At 42.7% G+C, this 20,505-nt stretch overlaps 1 protein-coding gene and 1 pseudogene across 1 annotated transcript; one reads left to right on the top strand and one right to left on the bottom strand.

The window, feature by feature from the left end:
- Positions 1-1,959: 1,959 nt before the first annotated feature.
- On the top strand, positions 1,960-14,216 carry LOC147898092 (calcium-dependent protein kinase 8-like). The gene is made up of 8 exons (XM_087379915.1): positions 1,960-2,609; positions 2,793-2,916; positions 3,033-3,176; positions 3,294-3,446; positions 3,606-3,721; positions 3,820-3,987; positions 12,903-13,133; positions 13,377-14,216. The coding sequence occupies exons 1-8, from the start codon at positions 2,100-2,102 to the stop codon at positions 13,536-13,538; spliced, it is 1,608 nt and encodes a 535-aa protein (XP_087236041.1). The 5' UTR covers positions 1,960-2,099; the 3' UTR covers positions 13,539-14,216.
- LOC147898093 (uncharacterized) lies at positions 8,115-10,405 on the bottom strand (annotated as a pseudogene).
- Positions 14,217-20,505: the final 6,289 nt, after the last annotated feature.

Genomic DNA, 20,505 nt, shown 5'->3' with positions numbered 1-20,505 from the left:
GCCTTGGGTTGCTAGACTTGAAGAACCGGTGTGAAAGCTGCATTGAATGCAGTTTTTAGCTTTAGGAGAAACTGGATAGACCATTTTCTAGCACAATTCAAGCTGTGTAGCTAGTGAAAGTTGATTATTGTATGGAAAGCATTGACACAGGGGATGCTCTTTCCCCAAGGTTATCGTTGAGTGGGCAACCCTCCCTACTGCCTTGGCGCTAGGAGGCTCTCTAAGAATTTATTATCTTTGCAATAGCACTATGAGAAGACAACTCCCCTGCCCTAAATAACTTTGTAAGAGAGCACGGAAGATGTTTATTAGTTGAAATCTTTGAATAATCACACCATGAAGCTTCCCAAAGTTATGAATTTGTCGTGTGTAATTTCATAGTATAAAAATATGGACAAGATACTTAGATGTTTTGAACAAGATACTCAGGTGTTTTGAATACTTGTCGTGTGTAATTTCATAATATAAAAATGTGGACAAGATACTTAGGCGTTTTGAATAAGGTAGGCGATTGATGTGATGATCGTAGATAGCAATGTTCCAATTGCAAAAGGTGATAGTGGATTTTTTTTGGAATGTTCTGCTTACCCACAACAACCTTGTGACAATCGAGGGCATGTAAGACATCATGCAAAGGACTTGCGTGTTGAAAACACATGGGGGAATTCAGCTTATTGTGTGGGCTATTGAGGGCCATGGTAAATCGGCAAGGTCGGCTAGAGGAGAGTGGGGCAGAAACAACGAACAGACAAGGGGAAGGTTTTGACGAGGTATGCTGTATGAGCAATGCCTATAAGAAATGTGGATGGATAGGCTCTCTAGAGGAAAGAGAAAAGAGAGGCGGAAGGTTTCTAGGGAGGATATGGTGAGATGAGGGAAAGGATAGCAGAGACATACAAGTATGTCACCCTCGATGAAAACAAGCCAAGTGAGTTTGTGTGGGACTCAACACAAAAGAGAAAGAGGGTGGGAAAATTAGAAAAAGGGGGGGAAAAAGGAATGGGAAAAATAAAAAATGAGCAAATAATAAGAGCATCTCCTTGCGCTATTGTCCCTAGCCCTACTACCAGGAAAACGTCACTCCCCCATGCATGGGGAGATCATATTGCACCACTTGGTAGCCATAATAAGAGCACCTCCTTGGGCTTGCTAGAGGTATTGTCCCAACCCCACTACCAAGACAACGTCACTCCCCCAGGCATTGGGAGATCATATTGCACCACTTGGTAGCCATTCTCTAAAAAAGGTTGGTGTCATAGTTGGCCCAATTGGAGAGACGACGGGCTTGGACACTAACTCAAAAGATTTGTGTTTGGTCCATGAAGGCCGCCCACTCCATGGCATGATTGGCCCATTCTATCTCTTCCGATCGCTACACTAGTCAATGTTGGTGATATAAATTACCAGCTTGATGAGTTGCCGATTGGTGGTGCGGACGACCACATCCGGCTACCATCCTCTTATTCTATTTCCTCCTCCACGGGTGGGGCGGGTGGTCTGAACCCACCCATGATTTTCCTTTTTCTAGCCTAGCGTTGGAATGTTGGACCAACCGACTCTTCCAGCTGCAAGGCTTCGTGAGACAAACACGGCAAGAAGTTGAATCGTGCAGATTGATACAGAAGAGGTGGCAAGCGAGGGAGCTTACAAGGGCAATTGGGGTGAGAATGTGCACTAGGGCGGGACCGTATGTTCACAGGGCTAGTGAGTCAATAAAAAGCGGGGCCGTATGTTCACTAGAGCAAGGGGTGGGGAATTAAAAGCGAAAAGAGGCGCAAAGGGCAAAAGAGGGGGAGGGGGGGTGACACGTGGAGGTGGAAAGAAGGGGTGGTAACCGGGGGGGCCGGTTAAGGTTGACTCTTCCAAGGGCCAGCGAGACCCAGGCTAGCCATGATCATGATGATCATCAAAATGACCATGATACATAATGCATAGCATAGCCTGCCTTGTCTTCTTCTTCGTCGTCGTCGTCCTCTTCTTCATTTTGTTCTTCTTCTTCATTTTCTTCTTCTTCTTCTCCTTCTTCTTCTTCCGCCATAGCCGTTTCCGTCCTCCTTTTCTCGTTCCCATCGCCTTCGTGTTGATGCTCATCCCTCACTATGGGAAATTGCTGTGGCTCCTCCGGTCAGAAGAAGGTCGGGAAACCCCACAGACAGAACCCCTTCGCCCCCGACGCCCCCCACTCCGGTGGCGCTCCTAAAATCACCGTCCTCCGTAACTTGTCCGCTCGGATCTCTGTCCCCGGAGGTCTCAACATCACGGATAAGTACCACCTCGGAAAAGAGCTCGGCCGGGGAGAATTCGGGATCACGTACCTGTGCACGGACCGCGAGACGCAGGAGGTGCTGGCTTGCAAGTCCATCTCGAAGCGCAAGCTCAGGACAGCTGTGGACATTGAGGACGTCCGACGGGAGGTAGCTATCATGCATCATTTGCCGCCGCATCCCCACATAGTTAGTCTCAAGGGTGTTTATGAAGACGATAATGCCGTCCACCTGGTGATGGAGCTTTGTGAGGGGGGCGAGCTCTTCGATCGGATCGTGGCTCGTGGCCACTACCACGAACGAGCGGCTGCCAATGTCACCCGCACCATTGTGGAAGTTGTCCAGGTGCTCACTTTCTATCCCAGTCCCTGTTCCGATTTCTCTCCCTTGCGTCTTACATATCAATCGATTATTCCTGGAACAAGTTCCTTCTGGATCAATTGATTAGTCCAATCTACTCTGATATCAGCATTCGAGACATACGACTGTGTCTAGTTTTAAAAAGCATCCTCATGCCTCCTCGTGCAGGCTTGCCACAAGAATGGGGTTATGCACCGCGATCTGAAACCAGAGAATTTTTTGTTTGCAAACAAGCGGGAGAATTCCCCCCTGAAGGCAATCGATTTTGGCCTCTCCGTTTTCTTCAAGCCTGGTTAGTCTGTTTCGTAACCTTGATATTGGAGGAAAATATGACGCGACACCAGAGGTGGTTGTTTGTGGAGTTTTTCCTCGCGACACTTGTTGAATCTCATTCCTTTTTACCTGCAGGGGAGCGGTTCTCGGAGATTGTAGGCAGTCCATATTACATGGCTCCTGAGGTTTTGAAACGTAATTATGGACCGGAGGTGGATGTATGGAGTGCAGGCGTCATACTGTACATTTTGTTGTGTGGTGTGCCTCCTTTCTGGGCCGGTTCGCACCTTGCTCCTCTAAGCTTATTTGCCATACTACGTTTAGTTAGATCTTTCCTGTCTCTTTTGCTGTGTCAAAAACTACTGACTTGCTATTATTGAACCGTGTTCTTTCCAGAAACTGAGCAAGGGGTTGCACAAGCCATTCTTCGTGGTGCAATAGATTTCAAAAGAGATCCATGGCCAAAGGTGTCTGACAAAGCAAAATCCCTTGTTCGGCAAATGCTGGAACCTGATCCAAGGCGCAGGCCAACGGCCCAGCAAGTTCTTGGTACTGTATTTTTGCTTCGTAGCTCAATTTTCAGCTTACTTCCTTCAAACCAAGACGTTCCCCCGATGCATGATATATCAACTTGGGGAGTTCTAATGATATTGGACATTGGGCGCTTCTGAGATATACATCTTGGTCTCCTTCCTAAAATATTTGCAGACCATACATGGTTGCAAAATGCCAAACATGCTCCCGAAGTTCCTCTTGGTGATACAGTGCGCTCCAGATTGAAGCAATTCTCAGCGATGAACAAGCTTAAAAAAATGGCTCTGCGGGTACGTTTTCTCCTATGCCAGACCGACTCACACTCCTGGTGTAAAATAATAGCTACTGTGCTTGTGAAATGAGTATTCAAATTCACTGGGCATTGCAGGTAATTGCGGAGCTTTTGTCTGGTGAAGAAGTTGATAGACTCAGGACCACGTTTGACATGATGGATACTAATAAAAATGGTACAATAAGTTTTGATGAGTTCAAGGTTGGCCTCCACAAGCTTGGGTCCCAGCTTGCCGACAATGAAATCCAACAGTTGATGGAGGCTGTAAGTACTGCCCTCACGTCTATTTGCCTTTCAGGGTTTCCGAATATCCTTACATTTTCGATGTTTTTATTCAAACAGAACTCTCTCTTTCCTTTGTTGTCATTACTTATACAGGTTATTTTTACAATGGGAGAAAATGAGAGGGATTCTAAGTGCTGAAATATAGTGCCAGGTAGCATAAAGACACCCTAATCACATTCCAGCTTGTGAGTGATGACAGTATTAATGATGTCGAAGAAGAAGGTGGTTTTGTTTTAGCAGTGTTTGATGTAGGACAAGGTGTAGGGTGGAATTCATGACACTGAGGCACAAGTGGTTGTTTGGAGGTCATGGAGGAGGGGGGGGCGAGGGGGGGGGTCTGTAGCTGAGTTTCATGGCTGTATGGGGGATGAGCCTGTTCCAATTTGGATGGCTATTAGAATGGTGGACCTGACATTGTCATGATTGGGAGAGAATGCACGTACTTGTTGCACTGGGAGGATAACTTGGATAAGCATGCAAGGAAATGTATCCGTGCTCATGATGAACAAGAGTTCAAGATGAGATGCTGCCAGTTGAAGACCAAGTAATCCAAGTCTCAATTTTGGATATTTATGAATCCAAAGACATTGATACTTGTGGCTGAAAATGTGGCTATGCCATGCTCAACAAAGATGAACACAGCTTCCAGTCGGTTTCCTTCCTTTGCACTGCCAGAAGGTGTTAACGCTTGTTAATTTGTGCCATCTGCAAGATACATTGGATTCAGACACGTGATTTTGGTGTGATTCAGATTTGCTTAGACGTCTTAAATATCATGCTATGTTGAGCTTTGTTGTAGGACAAAGGAGGGCCACGTCAATGACCGATGCCTTTGCAAGAAGTAACTATCTGAGATTTTGCAGAACAAGAAGCTGCCCATATTGCTTGTTTATGCTAGGAATCTGCCATTATTATATTGAAAAGAGCTGATGGCAAATTAATAGGCTGGCTACTGGCTACACTGTGGCTTCACAGGTCAACTGCGGTCTGGGATGCACTTCACATGGTAACATGTGGCTCTCGGTCAGGCTTCTAGGCAAATATATATTTGTGTGGCGAACACAACTAAGATAAAGTAAAATGTGGTGAAGCAAGAGATGTACACAGTGTGTGCCAATTGCAATTTAAGTTAATCTGCATATAGACTCTCGGTTTCAGATCCTCTCTCAATTAGTACACCGCATGTATGCACAAACTTTGGCTTCAACACAGTGGACTGGACTAGTAAAGCAACCATCACCATAGCCATGTTGGTGGTTAGTGAGGCAGTGACAGGGCCATTTGGAGCAAAAGCGCGGGATGTACTTTGATTTCTCACCTTTTGTTGTAAGGAAGTGACAAAGCACGGTACTGGTAAGAAGCAGAGATGTATTCTAATTATTTGGTACATGAGTTCCATGTATTGCCAATCCAATTCATGGGTTTGTATTTTTGGTGATGCCAATGACGACACCTTTTCCTTAATAGAAGACTCCAAGAGAGACTGACGGCAGGGCTACGGTCAACCCTTGCCTCATGTTGGAGGGCAAGGCCGCATTACGAAAGCCTTACGGGGTGCTTAAGTTGACATGCCCATAGGTGATGGGCTCCTGCAGCATCACACCCTAGTTCCTAGTTGGGCACCATGCAGGCTAGATTGAAGCTAGTTTGGCATACTTTTCCCTGGAGATGGCTGTTGGGGATACGCAGATGAGATGGCAAATCTGAGGTTACAATTGTCTTGCACGTTCGACAACCTTCAGGGCCACTTAGAGGGTGTGATGGCTTTATGCTCTGGTCTTTGTTAGGCTATAAGTGTTGGCACTTATAGCCAACCTAGTTTTGTCTAGGTCTTGTGAAGTCAAATCTTCAATTTCCTATGGAGCCTAAAATCCAGTAAATGGGTTTGAAGATTCAAAAGAACTAAGCTGTGGATCAGATGCATCAGATGCATCTCACCTAGGCCCATCTATCCAGACATTAATCACTCAATAAATCCTAATTTAGGGAACCAAAATTTGACCAAAATTGATCAAATCTGTCCAAAAGCCTAGGAAAAGCCATTCAAGGCTACAAAAGGGCCTTGTTAAAAGTGGCCTACATAAATGATGAACAAGTGTCCTCAGTAACTTGCCTAAAAAAGTCGGTCCTCCTTAAGAGAATGTCCAGCTTTTTCTCAATGCTTTTTGGTGACCTATGGTTGACATCGTATGCATCCAAACTTTCATAAATATGTACATTTTCACCTTTTTCTATGCTTAATGAGTAGGTGCCTAAATGCTACTTAAACCTTTCTTGTGAATCATTTGTTTACTTCGGCAATTAATGCCAACTTGATAGCTCCATCATTGATGACTTCGTGCTCTCCACCACCTTGGAAGACCTTTGTTGTTGTTCAATGACATACCTCATCTTAATTGATTGGACAGCCCACATGTAAATTGTTCACTTTGTTGTCAGATTGTAGAATATGGCAAAGCACCTCACTTTAAAGTTAAGGTGCAACATGTGTAGTTATGTACATGAGTATCTCTTTTCACTGTCCTCCTTGCCAGTTTTTTTTTTTCTTTTTGTTTTTTTTTTGGTTTTGTTTTTGTTTTTTTCCCCCAAAGAAAGGAACCTTCTATTAATGCTTGAAAGATTTCATACAAAACAACAGTCCCGAAGGTGTTGAGTATGAAAAAAACCAGAAAAGGTTGAAAGAAAAACCGGCCTGTTCCAGAGAAGCCTAGCTCACTACCTAGGGGATCTCGGGAACTGGGGCTAACAGCCAAGTGGGGGGACTATACAGCCAGCGAATCCCTCGCGGAGTGAAAATGTAGAAAACCTCTGCAGGCCAAGCCTTGCAGAAATGAGCACGCCTCTTAATAGTCGCCTTGGAGCCTGGAGTCCCACGCTCCCAGTTGGACCGTAGAGTGTAAATGATATCCTGCCAGATGGCAACCAAGGTAGCTGAGTTTTTTGTTTCTAGGAGATAACCTTGACTCGTTGTCGCATTCTAGTGCCAGTAGTCTTGCGCTTGTTGGAGCTAGAACTATGTCTTGATGTCAATTAAAATGCCCTTGATCTCTATCTTGTCCTATGAGTTTGAAGTACAAGCTAATAGGGAGCATGTCGAGAATTGCTATGTTCAAAGATGCATGTGACAATGTTGTAGCATTTTGGCTTCACACCTCTTAAATGCACAAATACCTAGTAATCGAAAGGAGAAAAAACAAAGGGGGAGGCCTCATAGACATGTGCCATAAGTTGTGGATTAATCCTAGGTAGAATGTGGGCATCAATGGGGGTCTCTAACTCAAGGGGAGGAAGGTTTGCCCTCTACACGCATACTTGCATGAAACGCCGTTTTGGAAGCCCAAAACAGAAACGGCATTTCAAAACGGAAACATCGTTCCGAAAACTTGTTTTTTATTTAATTAACTTTTTTATTATTTATTTTTTTCTTGGCAGCTGGCTGCTTTTTTTCCTTGACGTGATTCATGATCATGGATGCTACTATGGGGCTTTTATTTTTTTGATATGCCATATGGTATAGAACCATGATAATAGTAGATAGAGACCGTTGAATCATCATTCATGAATGATAGATCATAGAATCATAGATGTTGAACCAGGCTGCATGAATCATGATTGACTTAATGCTAAGTAGCATAATTTTGCTACTTTAAGCACTATATTGATAATTATATTATGTCAAAAAAATCTAGTTTTATACATAAATTATACCATATTGCCATTTCTTATTCTGTCGGTTTGGCTTGGGCAGGAAACTCCCCTTCCCCTGTTTCTTCCACTTCTGTTTCTCTTGTTTTCATTTCGGTTGGCAATTATGTCCATGTGGTCCAAGATGTACCACTCGACATCAGGTACATATCGACTGTTTTATGCAATCATGCAGTCTTGATTTTGAGACCTTCAACTCCTTAGTACCATAGGTTTTTGTGAACGAGCATGAGCAAGTCATTGAGAGATGGAGGTTTTGTTCCCTCGCTTAGTCTAGAGGGGAGATATAAGTATGACAAGAAGTGTCTTGACAAGGTAAGATTATTGTGTGCCATCTTTAAAGCAACAACATTTCAAGTGAGGCTGTTACTTCTGCAGCCCCAACAACAAGATTGGCTTTCTCATCGTTTGAGAGGCGAAAATTCAAGGATAAGGTTTGAAAGATATATATCATCTCTATCGGAGGCCAAGCCCTCATCCGTAAAGAGAGAGGGGGCTTTGAAAGCGGGATACATGAGGGCAGCAAAACCATGGATGGTTTGTTTCATCCAGTTCCACCTCATGTTAATTGTTAACATGAAAGAGGTCATCGCGCTTGGTGTGGTATCCAAGGTATCACTAATGTCCAAAGAAAATAAAGATAAGTTAGACTTGAGAGATTATTAATTAACTTTTAAGATCAAAGAAACGAGATTCGATATTAGCATTGTAGGTTTACAAGTTACCATGATGGACTGATATCCGTATCTAGAATGCTAGAGGTGCTAATCTTAGCAATGGCTTCTTTCATGACGTGATGGAGAATTCCTAAAGTGCCCCCCTCCATGTCCGTCATGCGCAATATCTCGTATAAGGGTGTAATGGCAATGACAATGGCCTTCACTTCTTGCCAAAAAATCTCTCTCAAGCAAAACCGTTGAATGTCTTTAGCATCTTGTTGAGTCGCACTTGACTCTCCTTTAAACCATTTTCTATACTCATCGGCCACGATCGTCTTTTGAAGCTTGGTTTGAACATCATAGGGCGGCACACGGCTCAAGAAGTAGCCACATAGCTGGAAATCGTGTCTTTGATGGTTTCTTCAACTCCAAGTCGGAGTAGATACGAAAGATGGCAAGAAGCTTGTTTTTGGAGTTGATGAAGCTTACAATGGAGCAAGCGTCACTCACAATGGTCTTCACCCATGGCAGTTTGCCTATGTCCTCCATGAGAAGGCCAAGGCAATGACTAGCGCATGGAGTCCACACTATTGATGGAAACTCTCTTTCAAGCATGCGACCCTGAAGAGATCTGGTAGCTAGCTAGGAACGGAATGAAAATGTGGAAAGCATAATGAAAAGCAAAATGGAAAGGAAAATGAAAGAACAAGTGCTAGGCAATGATAACCAAAATACTCACACGATATATTGATAGCTTGATGTTGATTGATGTATTAGACAATAGACAAGTACAACACTATATAGTGTGACACTAGACTCTAGAAAGCCATAGTGTATATGGGATAGCTCCCAATATGACATGTGGCATGTCTAGGACTCACTAGACTATAAAACACACCTAGACCATCTAGAACACTCATTTTAGACTCACTTTGGCTTCATATTCCAACAGACCCATGGACCTACAATTTGAGGCATTGTCCGTCATGACTTGCATCACATTTGTGGGACCGACCTACACGAAAGTTTCAGCTTGTAAGATTCAAGAAGAAGAAGAAGTAGATTGCTTTTGGAGATGAAAGAATCTAAACAAGTTACATGGCTCTCAATCTATCTCAAGTATAGCTTACCGAATGTGAAGGAGGCGGTGGGTTTTCTTTCCTTCTCTCTCGCATCCACAACCCACAAGAAGTATGTGTCAAGAAAGCAAGAGAGAAGAATATTGATGATGTCTCTCTTCTTTCTATCACACCATCCGTCCGAGAGAATGTAGCATCCTACTTGGCCCTCCCGGCATGCACGGGCTCGAGAGACCTCTCCATTTCGTCATCAAGCTTCTTGGTACGCATGTCATTGTAGCTAACTCCATCCCACCCTTCATATGGACTTACCGAGGCTATGGCCTTCACCATTATTCGCCACCGTTCACATTCAAGCACATGGAAAGAGAGATTGCACTCAATGACGGTAGGGGCAATCTCTATTTGAGCTTGTCTTCACTCCTTGAGGAATAACAATGGGCTGGATAGGATTGGGCAAGAGTGGCTTGCCTCCTTCTTGGTACATCACTTTTCTTTGTTCTCTGCCGGTGGACATAGCAGTCCCCACGGAGGCAACAGAGATGGATTGAGAGGCCTCATCCTCCGCTTCGGATGAGGAAATGTTCGGGTAGACCATCTCCTCTCGTGCCATAGAGGTCTTCTTCCTTTGCTTCAAGAGTAGGTACTTTTGAAAACATTCTTGAAAAAGTCCGGATTGTCGACCCAACGTACACAAATAGATAAGAAGGCAGGTCACACTACTAGTTTGGACCTTGGGGCAATACTTGCAATGCCACTTGTAAACATAAGACCTCTCGTGCATGGTTCGGATTGCCGACCCAACGTACACAAATAGATAAGAAGGTAGGTCACATTACTAGTTTGGACCCTGGGGCAATACTTGCAATGCCACTTGTAAACATTGGACTTCTCTTTCACTCTCTCAAAGTAAGTGCAATGCAAGGAAAAGGGTTCACAAATAGCTGGTCACATTGCGTGCGTGAGAGAGAGAGAGAGGGGGGGGGCTTGAATCTTGATACTTGGAGGAAGGGAGAGAGATGGAGATGGAGATGGAGAAGGAGAGAGATGGAGATGGAGATGGAGAGGGAGGGAGAGGGAGAGGGAGAGGGAGATGGAGATGGAGAGGGTGATGGAGATGGAGGGGAAGCTTGATGAAGAGGCCCGAGGGAGATGGAGAGACAGCTTGATGGAGAGGTAGAGGGAGATGGAGGGGGAGCTTGATGGAAAAGGGGTTGAAGAGGGAGCTTGATATAGAAGTGATGGAGAGGGATCTTGATGGAGTGAATGGAGGGAGATGAAGAGGGAGCTTGATGGGGATGGAGGGGGAGCTTTTGATGGAGAGGGAGGGGAAGCTTGATGGAGAGGGAGATGGAGGGGGTGAGATCTGGAGAGGGATGTTCTTGGAGGGAGATGGAGATGTGGGCAGAGAGGATATGTCCCCAGAATTGAGCTTTTGAGGTGTAGGGGGTACAAGGTTGATTTTATACCCACATTCCATTCTCCTTGAGGAGAGCAGGGCCCACTATTGAGAGCCATGTTCAGCAAGTATGGCCCTTTTGGTTGTGACTTCCCTTCGTGAGGGCAAGTAAGTATGAGTCTGCACATGTATGGCTGATCATTGAGACTTCTCTGTCAGCTACAGGACAGCTTTTACATTCATCATTTTCATGGGATTATCATAGTTAGAAAGTTTCTATCTCCTTCTGCAGGTGGGCCTCAATCCCATTCTTTCTAGTGTATGTGGCTTAAGAGTGTAAGGCATGGGATCATCTTGACTTCGACATTGTATTGTCTCAAATCTACGCCCAGTTGTAATTGGGAACATAGTTAACTTTTATTACCTACTACATGGAAGAAGCAAGAGGCTCTTGCTTGCTGGATCACTTGTTGGGTCGTGTGGATCCATATAGTCTTTTGAAAATGTTATAGTCTCTCCCCTCGTGATATCTCTCATTAATGTTTACTTCATATTATTATATCTAAAATATTTAGGTGTCTGGACTCCATACATAGTTCTTGAAGGCATCTCTGATTATAATTTGTATCCGGCCTTCTGCTGCTTTGTAGGCCTTTGTATAGGCGTTCTTGAATTGGCTTTGTAAAAGAAAGGTTTTTTATTTCTCTTCTGCATAGGTAGCCTAGTTATCTTCCTCTTGTGCAAACTGTAGCTGCTGCCAATTTTTTTGGGTTGTGCAAGTGAAGGATCGTGTTTGGGCGGTAGCTGCTCTCGTAGGGTTTAGATGAAGTAAAGACTTGTGTCCATCTATGGGTTGATCAGGTCCCACAAGGATGTTGTAATACAAACTTTTGAGATGCAGGAAGTTGTTTTGCGATACCAATTTGTATTGCTGGAAGGAAGCTCAGATACAAGATTTGAGACTTGAAAGTCAGCCATACAGGAGTACAGTATTTCCAAGTGTGTAGATGCTTTATCTAAGGTGTCTTATCCTTCCGTTGTTTCCAGCGCATTCAGATTGCTTGCATTTAAAAATCTGACTCATACCATACTGATTTATCTGCTCGTTACCATATCAGCATGAACTATACACAACTTATGATTAATCATGCATGTTGTGTATGCTTCCTCATAAGTGTGACAATGTAAGCACTGCAAAATATGTATGCTGCCCGTAGGAGTGACAATTAAGCAAAATTGACAATATAAGCACTGTAAAATGTTTGGAATGTAGGTACCTGTCGCAGTATTGAGCATTATCTTGATGGTTCCCAGCACCCACTTAATCTTTTTGCTTTTCCTTTGAGTTGTTGAATCTGCCAAGTGTGCCTTGTACTGTATTCCTGCACAATTGGCCTCTTCAGACATAGATGGTATGGTATGTTTGTAGCTGTTCAACTCGCAGCACACATTTGACATTGTTGCCCTTGTTTTGAGATCTAGGGCTTTCATGGTAGGAAAGGGTAGAAGCTGATGTACAGAAAGAGAAGGACATGTTCATTCGGCTTTTTGAATCCTCAAGGCATACCTTTAGCAATGAAATCATACAGAATACAGATTCAGTCTTTGTTAGAAGATTTTCTAAAGCGTGGAAGCACCCGCGACCCACGAATGTGGAGTCCTCTTTACGTAGCAATTTTGCTAGTGGATGGAGCCCTTGAGTCCGGTGCGTTTGTCCTTGTATGGTTTCAATGGCTTTACTTTTTCAGACCTTGAAAATGAAATTAAAGGTAATGCACAAATTCTTGGGAAAAATCAGTTTGCATGCACTACTAATTTTGGTGAGAATGAGCCTATTACCTCTAGACAAATACTAGTCTGTCAAAATTTTGTAAACTAAGAAGGCTTCAAGCCCTCGTCTCTGCCTCTGAAGCACTCTCTAGGTAAAGTTTGAAAGGAAGGGCTCCTGTAGCGTGACTAGAAATTTATGGGTGAGTTGTGGCGCTACTGTGGCGTATGTCTGCTGCTGCTCTTTCAATCAAGAGTAATGTTTAGTTACCTTCTTTGTTACAGGCGGATGTTGATAGAAATGGCACTCTTGATTATGGCAAGTTTGCTGCCTTAACTGTCCAGCTTCAAAGGATGGATAATGATGAGCACATCCTGAAGGCCTTTTCTCGTTTTGATCTGGATGGTAATGGATTCATTGATATGGAGGAACTCAGGCAAGCATTAATTGATGACTTGGGTGCTGACGATACAGAAGTAATGCAAGACATAATGAACGAGGTGGATACTGACAAGGTGAGTTTTGCATGGATTAATTTGAGATGCCTTTTCCACCATTTTCAAATTTTCATACGGTTGCTCTGCCTGGTCGGCCAACTTGTTTGAAGCTATCATGCACCCGTGAAGTAGCTTGTATATGACCTAGTGATACTGTTGCTAGATAGATGTAGAGACAGTTTTTATGAAAACTTTCCATTAGGCACTGAGCATTGCTGTTTGAATGTGATGACCTGCAACCGGGTGTGACTGATCTTGCAGGATGGTCAAATAAGTTATGAAGAATTTGCGAGCATGATGCACACAGGCACGGACTGGAGGAAGGCATCTCGACATTATTCACGAGAAAGGTTCAACAGTCTGAGCATTAAGTTGATGAAGGATGGATCCCTTCAAATGCAAGAAAATAATAAGAAAAAATGATAGATGTGACAAGGTGGATGGTATGTATATAGAAGGGAGATATTAGGTCAATTTTAATTTATTGGCTATTTAAAAGGCACAGGTGAAGTTTGTATCACGATTGGATCGTCCTTCAGAGCTGGCAGCAGTTGAAGACTGCTGCATTACTTGTATCTTTGGTTGGGCTCGGGGCTCTGTTAAGCATTGTAGTTTCTGATAAAATTTTGGCAGACTGAAAGTGCTGCTTTGACCACTCCTATGCTGTTTCCCCACTGGTGGTGGTCATATTGTTTTAGATATTAAGAGGCAGATCGTTTAGCAAGGTATCAGAGATTTTGAAGAGAGTCAATGGAGCAGGTCAAACCCAGTTTCTTGTTGTAGCAACTGTATCTTAGGCCGAAATTTGTATGAACAGGAAAGCACAGGCACTTGTACAACATACATTCATATTTTTTTCGGGTTTTTAATCATGACTTGATCTTGGTTGATCTGTTTTAAGAATTCTTGGGCCCGATGCTCATTTTCACATGGGACAACTGCATCAATGTAACATGTGCGCTCAATGACAAGACTAATGTCCTTTAGGTCTGCCTTTTTCTAAAGTGTTGTCAGGAAATCTTGTAAATTGTCAAAAGAGCAGGTGAAACCCAATCTTTTGAATTGAAGCAACTGTGTGTATGAAGCGTGAAGCACAGGCACCTGTGCAACATGCATTTATATATGGTGCAGGTTTTTGTTCCCATTAGGTGGAATATGGGAAGATGTTGTATGTCTTTGAGGTCAATATGACCAAATGGGCCTTGGTCAAATTTGAATATGGTGAGTGTTTTAAATGTGGTAATGTAGGAATTAATTACTCATTATATTGAGATTTAGGCGAGATTGAGGGGTTGAAAGCTTTTTGTAGACCTTTATTAAATCTATGACTCGGGGTTAAATGTATGACAAAAAGACTCAACTCTCCCATTTACTTGATCTCTCCCCTCCACTAATTAATGGGCCCCTCTCCCTTAACGTTTCATCTCTGTCCTCTTTTGCCCTTTCCCCCTCCCTTCACTCCTTTTTGGCCCCTCTGGGCACCCTGCCATTTCATGTTACTAACTGATCCCCTAATGGATGTTCAGTCAACTTGTGAACAAGTCATATGTTGTAAGTAGGCCGTACTATTTTAATCACCATAATCACTAGGTGAGCTTGGTTGATCTGTTTTAAGAAATTCTCTGTCCAGGTGCTCTTTTTCAAATGCAATAACATCTATTTGTGCACAATGACAAGCCAAAGGGATGAAGTTCTGCTTTGTTCCTCATTATGCTGCCCTTGGTATTCTAAAATGTTTGTTCTTTTCACTTATGAAAGCTGCATGCTTCATGGGCAGATAACTCAAGCAATGAAGACCAGGTTTTGATTTCAGATATGTAGTTCCTTAAAAGTGGCCTTCTTGCAAAAACGGGTTTTTGATTTGTGTTTAAATTGATCTAAAATTCTTTTCTACATGCCCTACATGCTAGGGTTGTACCTATCTTTTGGAGCTGTATTATTTTGGATGCTTTGGATTGCTTCTTTATATGTTCAGGTCTATGATTTTTGAGAGGGAGATGTTGGAAATGACAGGCTAGACATAGTGAAAATACTGGGGCATCTTAAGGGAAAAAGCTGCGTTATCAGAACTCTGGTGCTTTTGTTAAATGGAGGATGGCGGTCTAAGCTTTACAACTGATTAAAATATACATGGTCTAGTCCCTGCTATGCATGATGGAGTTTATGGTTTTCAACCTTGTGAGTGACTATCATGAGATTGAAACGGCACTATGTTGTGTTTTTAGAGGATGAGTTTGGGAATGTTCCTGGATTCATCTAGGTATGTACATGGTTTAGTCCTCTTCTTCCACAAATGCTTTAAATTAGATCTTTAATATATCCGTTGAAATTTATGAAAGAGCTTATACAATTCAAAATTGGATGAAACCAAATCAAACTCTTAAGATTGCGAGACTAATATTGTTAAACATGGCATATTTCTCCGTCTGTGAATGGAGGTCAGGGCTCCTTTTCGTATGTTTCTGTCTTCAAACTCTGTTGCACATGGAATTCTCTATGTGATTAGCAAGGCGAATCTTCCCAGCAGGAGGTTTCTGTAACAGTATATAGATGTGACCAGATATTTGGTGTGAAACCAGTTGCATCTCCTTAAAAGGCAGATTGAACTTCACATATTTTCTACTGAAAGGCAGTTTAGTGGCATTTAGTAGGATTTGTATCCGCCGTCTTTGGAGGACACAACCAAGCAGAATTTTCTACAAGCTGCAGAGAAATTTTCTAGGAGTTGAAAGAATAGGCTCAAATATATACTTGGAACATGATGACAGCTGCTGTTGTAAATCTATGGTCTATGATAACCCTTCGGCTAAATGAGAATTGTATTGCCAACCACATTTGATTTGCTTCGGTTCACCTAGCACTCTTGTATTATGTGGATTGGAGAGAGTGAAGGTTTCTTGAGTGTCTTCTGTTGTAGTCTTTTATAAAATTCATTGACATGGTATCAGAGCCAAGGTCAGCATTCTTATGATCTACTTTCATGTTTAAGGAAGCAGCCGGTCATGAGGAAGAGGAGACCCCGTGTTCTGCAAGGTACATTGAGTTGTGAAGCTCCCAGCCTTCATTTCAGTGATAAATCTATTACCATCGCCTATTCCACACTATTCTCAGCCATATAATTCTCACTACCATATGGCTTCATATCTTCGACATCCAAAGGCATTGGTACCGGCCAACTTGCTCGCATCCCAACGTTTGGAATAGGTAGTCGGGGGGCAATGGCAATAGATTGATAACGGACTGAAGGCTAGGGTCTCTTCCTCGTGATGAGCTCCTTTCAACATTAAAGTACATAAAAAGAATGTTGGCTCTGATATCATTTCCCATTCTTTTCTTTTAGGCATCTATTGACTTGCGTCCTTTTGAATCCTCATGATCCTAGGACTTACCTTGTGGGCTTGCCCTTGCCTTTCCCATGTAGATGCTATCTTGCTACTTGTTCAGCTTGCAATGATGGCTTATACGGCTTTGTCGACGTCGAGATGCCATAATCCTAGACCTTAAGATGGAATTGCTCAACATAAGATGAAAGGGATTTAGTACAAGACACATTAAGGTGAAGGTAGTGAGTTGACTTGCTTTCAGCAGGTGGTTAGAAGATTGAGACATCTTGGATGGTGAGGCTTGTGCTTGGTCAATGTTAGCATGTGAGTCTTGGATTGTTGAAGATGGAATTGTTCAACATGAAGATGAAGGGGATTCAGCTACATTACGAAGGTGAAGGTAGTGAGGGACCAACTCTTTAGCTATCAGACATCCCAAATGGCCAGACTTGTGCTTGGCATGTGTCCTTGAAGCTACAAAGGGTTCATAAAAACCAATAAGAACAAGTATGAAGGATTTAGAGATAAGGCCTTTCTTTCTAAAGGGAAAGGCAAGGGCAAGCCCCAAAAGGGGTGTAGTACATGTGGATAAGGAAAAGAAGAATAAATGTTTAGGAGATGATTGGTACACAATGGAGCCTCAAAACACGTGATTCAAAAGGGGTGTAAGTTAGTACATGTGGATAAGGAAAACAAGAATAAATGTTTAGGAGATGATTGGTACACAATGGAGCCTCAAAACACGCGAAAGGAGTGGTTCAAAAACATGGCTAGTGTAAGTTTAGGATTGTGGTGGCTGATAGTCGCAAGTGCCCAATCAAGGGCATTAGTAGCGTACTATTCTGAACTAACACAGTGAGGGCGAGGTATTGACAAATGTCTTAAAAGTAACTCATTTGTGTAAGAATTTGCTTTAGGTCTAACAATTGGCGAACCATAGAATCTTTGTTCGTGGTGCAGACAAAGCGGCGAGCAATACAACCAAAGACCAGGGCAGGAGCAACAAGCTCCACCAGCAACCGGAATCAATGCAATCCTCCTTGAAACAATGAAGGAAGAGCCTGAAGACATGACAACTCCGCCAATGATAGGTCATACCAACCCACCTACGGTCGAAGATATGGTCATGACTCGATCACAGGAAAAAGTTCTAGAGGATCCTGAACAGAAATATAACCCCCCAAGCAATTCGAAGCAGTCGAGTGACACATGATAGGTGTGGCCTCCATTGGTATGGCAATCACCTTTGCATGCTCCATGTTGAAGTCATGTTTTGGGAAGCCCCTCTATCAAGGTACCACCGATCATCTTTAATTGTTGGAGTGTGATTCTTTAGATGTGACAATATATATTTTAAGGTGCTTCTGGCACCTTGGATAAGTTGGCTTGATCGGATTGAGGATCCTTGGACCAATTGCTCTTTTATCGACCTCTTCCAAACAAAGGGGTAAAGTCCAAAAATGTTGAATAGTATGTTCCTCTAGACATGCACTACATGTGTATTTCTTGCATTATGTGATTTTCCTCAATAGCTAGGGTGGTATGCCCAATTTGACAAAAGTATAAGAGCTCCACATTCTTAATCCTTTAAATAGATTTTGCCCTTGACGAGGGGTGCCTTGGCCCTCATTTGCTATCTTCTCACTCTCTTTACGCTATATGAAGAATTCCTACTTGCTTTCATACTATGCGAACCTTTTGGTCAACATTAAAATTTTTGCATTATACTTTCCATTATGCCATTGCTCTCGTTTTGATCTAGAGCTCTTGATTAAAAATGGTTGCGTCCAACAATGACATCAAGTGCACTTACCATATCAAAAATTTGATTGCACCAACTATTAGATCTAGTCTATCAAGATGGAAATTTTGTCAGCTCTATCAGAATTAAGGGAAATAGTCCGAATGGCACATCTCTTGATCCTAGATGCACTTAGAGCTTGGAAACTTGGAAACTCTAAGGCGCAATCAGATCTATTATTCCTCACATAGATTCAATTGGTGGACAAAATGTTTCATTCAAAGAATAATTTCTTCATCTTCCAACCAAAAAGTACACCTAATCAATAAGATGTTTCATGCCAACACTTTCAAGCCCTAATTTCTACCTAAAGTGAAGACTCCACAAAGTCCAATGCAGATCAACCTTTTGGTTGCAATAAGGCCAATTTCGATTTGTCCAACACAGAATGATGCAACCTTCCATCGTAGGAAGTGTTTAATGGGTGAATGCAAGGATTGTGGCATAAAGAAGTTGGCCTGCTACCCCTTGGAGACAATGAAGGAAGGGAAAACCATCAGTGTGAAAGTATTTGAATATGTGGATACTGTAGACAAGGATGGAAATAAGAAGAAGAGGAAAGATCTCGTGAACAAAGACATGCAATGTTGGGAGTTTTTGTAGTTCTTGCAAAGTAAAATGAAGCACTATATCAAATACAGAAGCCATGATCTAGAGCCGCTTGACAATATGGGTGGTGTAGGAGAAGAAGGGCACATGTGCACTCTGCTCTACTGTACTGTCTCTAGGTGGGCCAAAACCACTCTACAGGCTCCCACAAGACCTCTCAAAGAGGGCAACCCTTCCATAACCATAGTCACCATTGTGATTGCTCTGTAGTCTACCTCACTAAGTGTCAATAAACCATTTCTTTGACCATTTCTTTTTACTGCCAATCTTCCATTTTGAGAGTGTCATTACTATATGATCTCAGTGTAATAGAACAGGGGACTGTAGCTCACCTCCCTTCTCTATGTTATAGAACATAGAGTCAGTTTGGGCATAATAGTGGAATCTCCATGGGATTGCAATCTAAGAAAACTATGCATGGCTGCATTACTTCCTCATTTTCACCTCATGCTCCTCTTAAGTGTGGCAGGTTTCTAAGATGTTTCTACTTAGGCTGCTCTGCTAGTCAGATCCAAGACCCTAGGGAGCCACTAAGGCCACAACCCCAATATGCATAGCCTATGTATTTCTTGGATCCTAGGATGTCACATCGAGGTGCCAAAGGAGTGTGTGTTGCTCAATCCTCTCTCCTAGGGACTATGTAGTAAGTTCATTGCATATGGAATCAATACCTTGGCCCCAATCATAGTAAAGCTTATTAATGAAGCAGTTTGTACTGGTCTCCCCCACACGTGGACCCTTAACATCATCACGGACATTGCTTTTCTTGTTAGAAAAGTCTCATAACACAAGCATGTAACATCTTGATCCTCAACGCTTTGATCCTAATCAATAAGTTTGATGTAAGTACAGGGGGATATTGACTCACACAACTCAAACTTTGGACATGTATTTCTTTTGGCAGCTTTGGTCCTCTAGTCGGGTACTCTAAAGGGTAGAATATTGTTACTCTTTCATTAGCTAAGGCTGAATATTGCTACTATAATTTAGTACTCTAAAGGGTAGAATACTATTACTCTCATCAGTTGAGGCTAAGTACACAATGATGGCTATGGAGGTAGGTGAAGGCATTATGGCTCAGTGGTCTCTTGCAGCAAGTTTGACTATCAAAATGTGATAGCAAAGCTTGCACTAGTATTGCTTAAGTTGAAACTACACCCTCATATGTAGGATGTAATGCATGCACTCTAAAGAAAGTAGAAAGAAGCTTTTGTTGAATCAAGATGGAGACGATCATATAGATTGATACAAGTGGTTATTGTGTAACACCCTAAAATTAACTTAGCAAGGGTAGCTAGTCTTATTAATCTATCCAAGTATAGTAATCAACCATGTAAAGGATGATAGAGTTTTTTTTTTTGGGAACTCACCCCTTCACTAACCCACCCTAATTTTAAACCTATCGAGGGGCACCCGGCCTAGGCCTACATTGGACACAGCAAGATTTGAATGTAGGCCACTGCTCTAGTTGGGAGGCACCCTAGCATTGGGCTACCCGGGTTTCCAGAGGTGATAGTTAAAGGATCATGTAAAGGAGTGGGAAGGGACTTATAAAACGCAAAAGAAACTTTAAGAGAGAGGACATGTGAAGGGTGAAGACAAGGAATTCGTTATTGTCGTTAACTTTCAGCACGTTGGGAAGGCCACCCTTATCGGC

The sequence above is a fragment of the Dipteris shenzhenensis genome, chromosome 9 (assembly GCF_047967505.1).
Source record: "Dipteris shenzhenensis isolate YYH24624 ecotype China chromosome 9, Dip_SZ_1.0, whole genome shotgun sequence".
Lineage (NCBI taxonomy): Eukaryota > Viridiplantae > Streptophyta > Polypodiopsida > Gleicheniales > Dipteridaceae > Dipteris > Dipteris shenzhenensis.
This window is presented reverse-complemented; position numbering and strand designations above follow the sequence as displayed.

What these genes read in the sequence shown, in the direction of transcription:
- LOC147898092 (XM_087379915.1), top strand. Translation starts at nt 2,100, where the DNA reads ATGGGAAATTGCTGTGGCTCCTCCGGTCAGAAGAAGGTCGGGAAACCC. An exon ending in CCATTGTGGAAGTTGTCCAG is followed by an intron (nt 2,610 to 2,792) that starts GTGCTCACTTTC and finishes CTCCTCGTGCAG; the next exon opens with GCTTGCCACAAGAATGGGGT. An exon ending in TCCAACAGTTGATGGAGGCT is followed by an intron (nt 3,988 to 12,902) that starts GTAAGTACTGCC and finishes TCTTTGTTACAG; the next exon opens with GCGGATGTTGATAGAAATGG.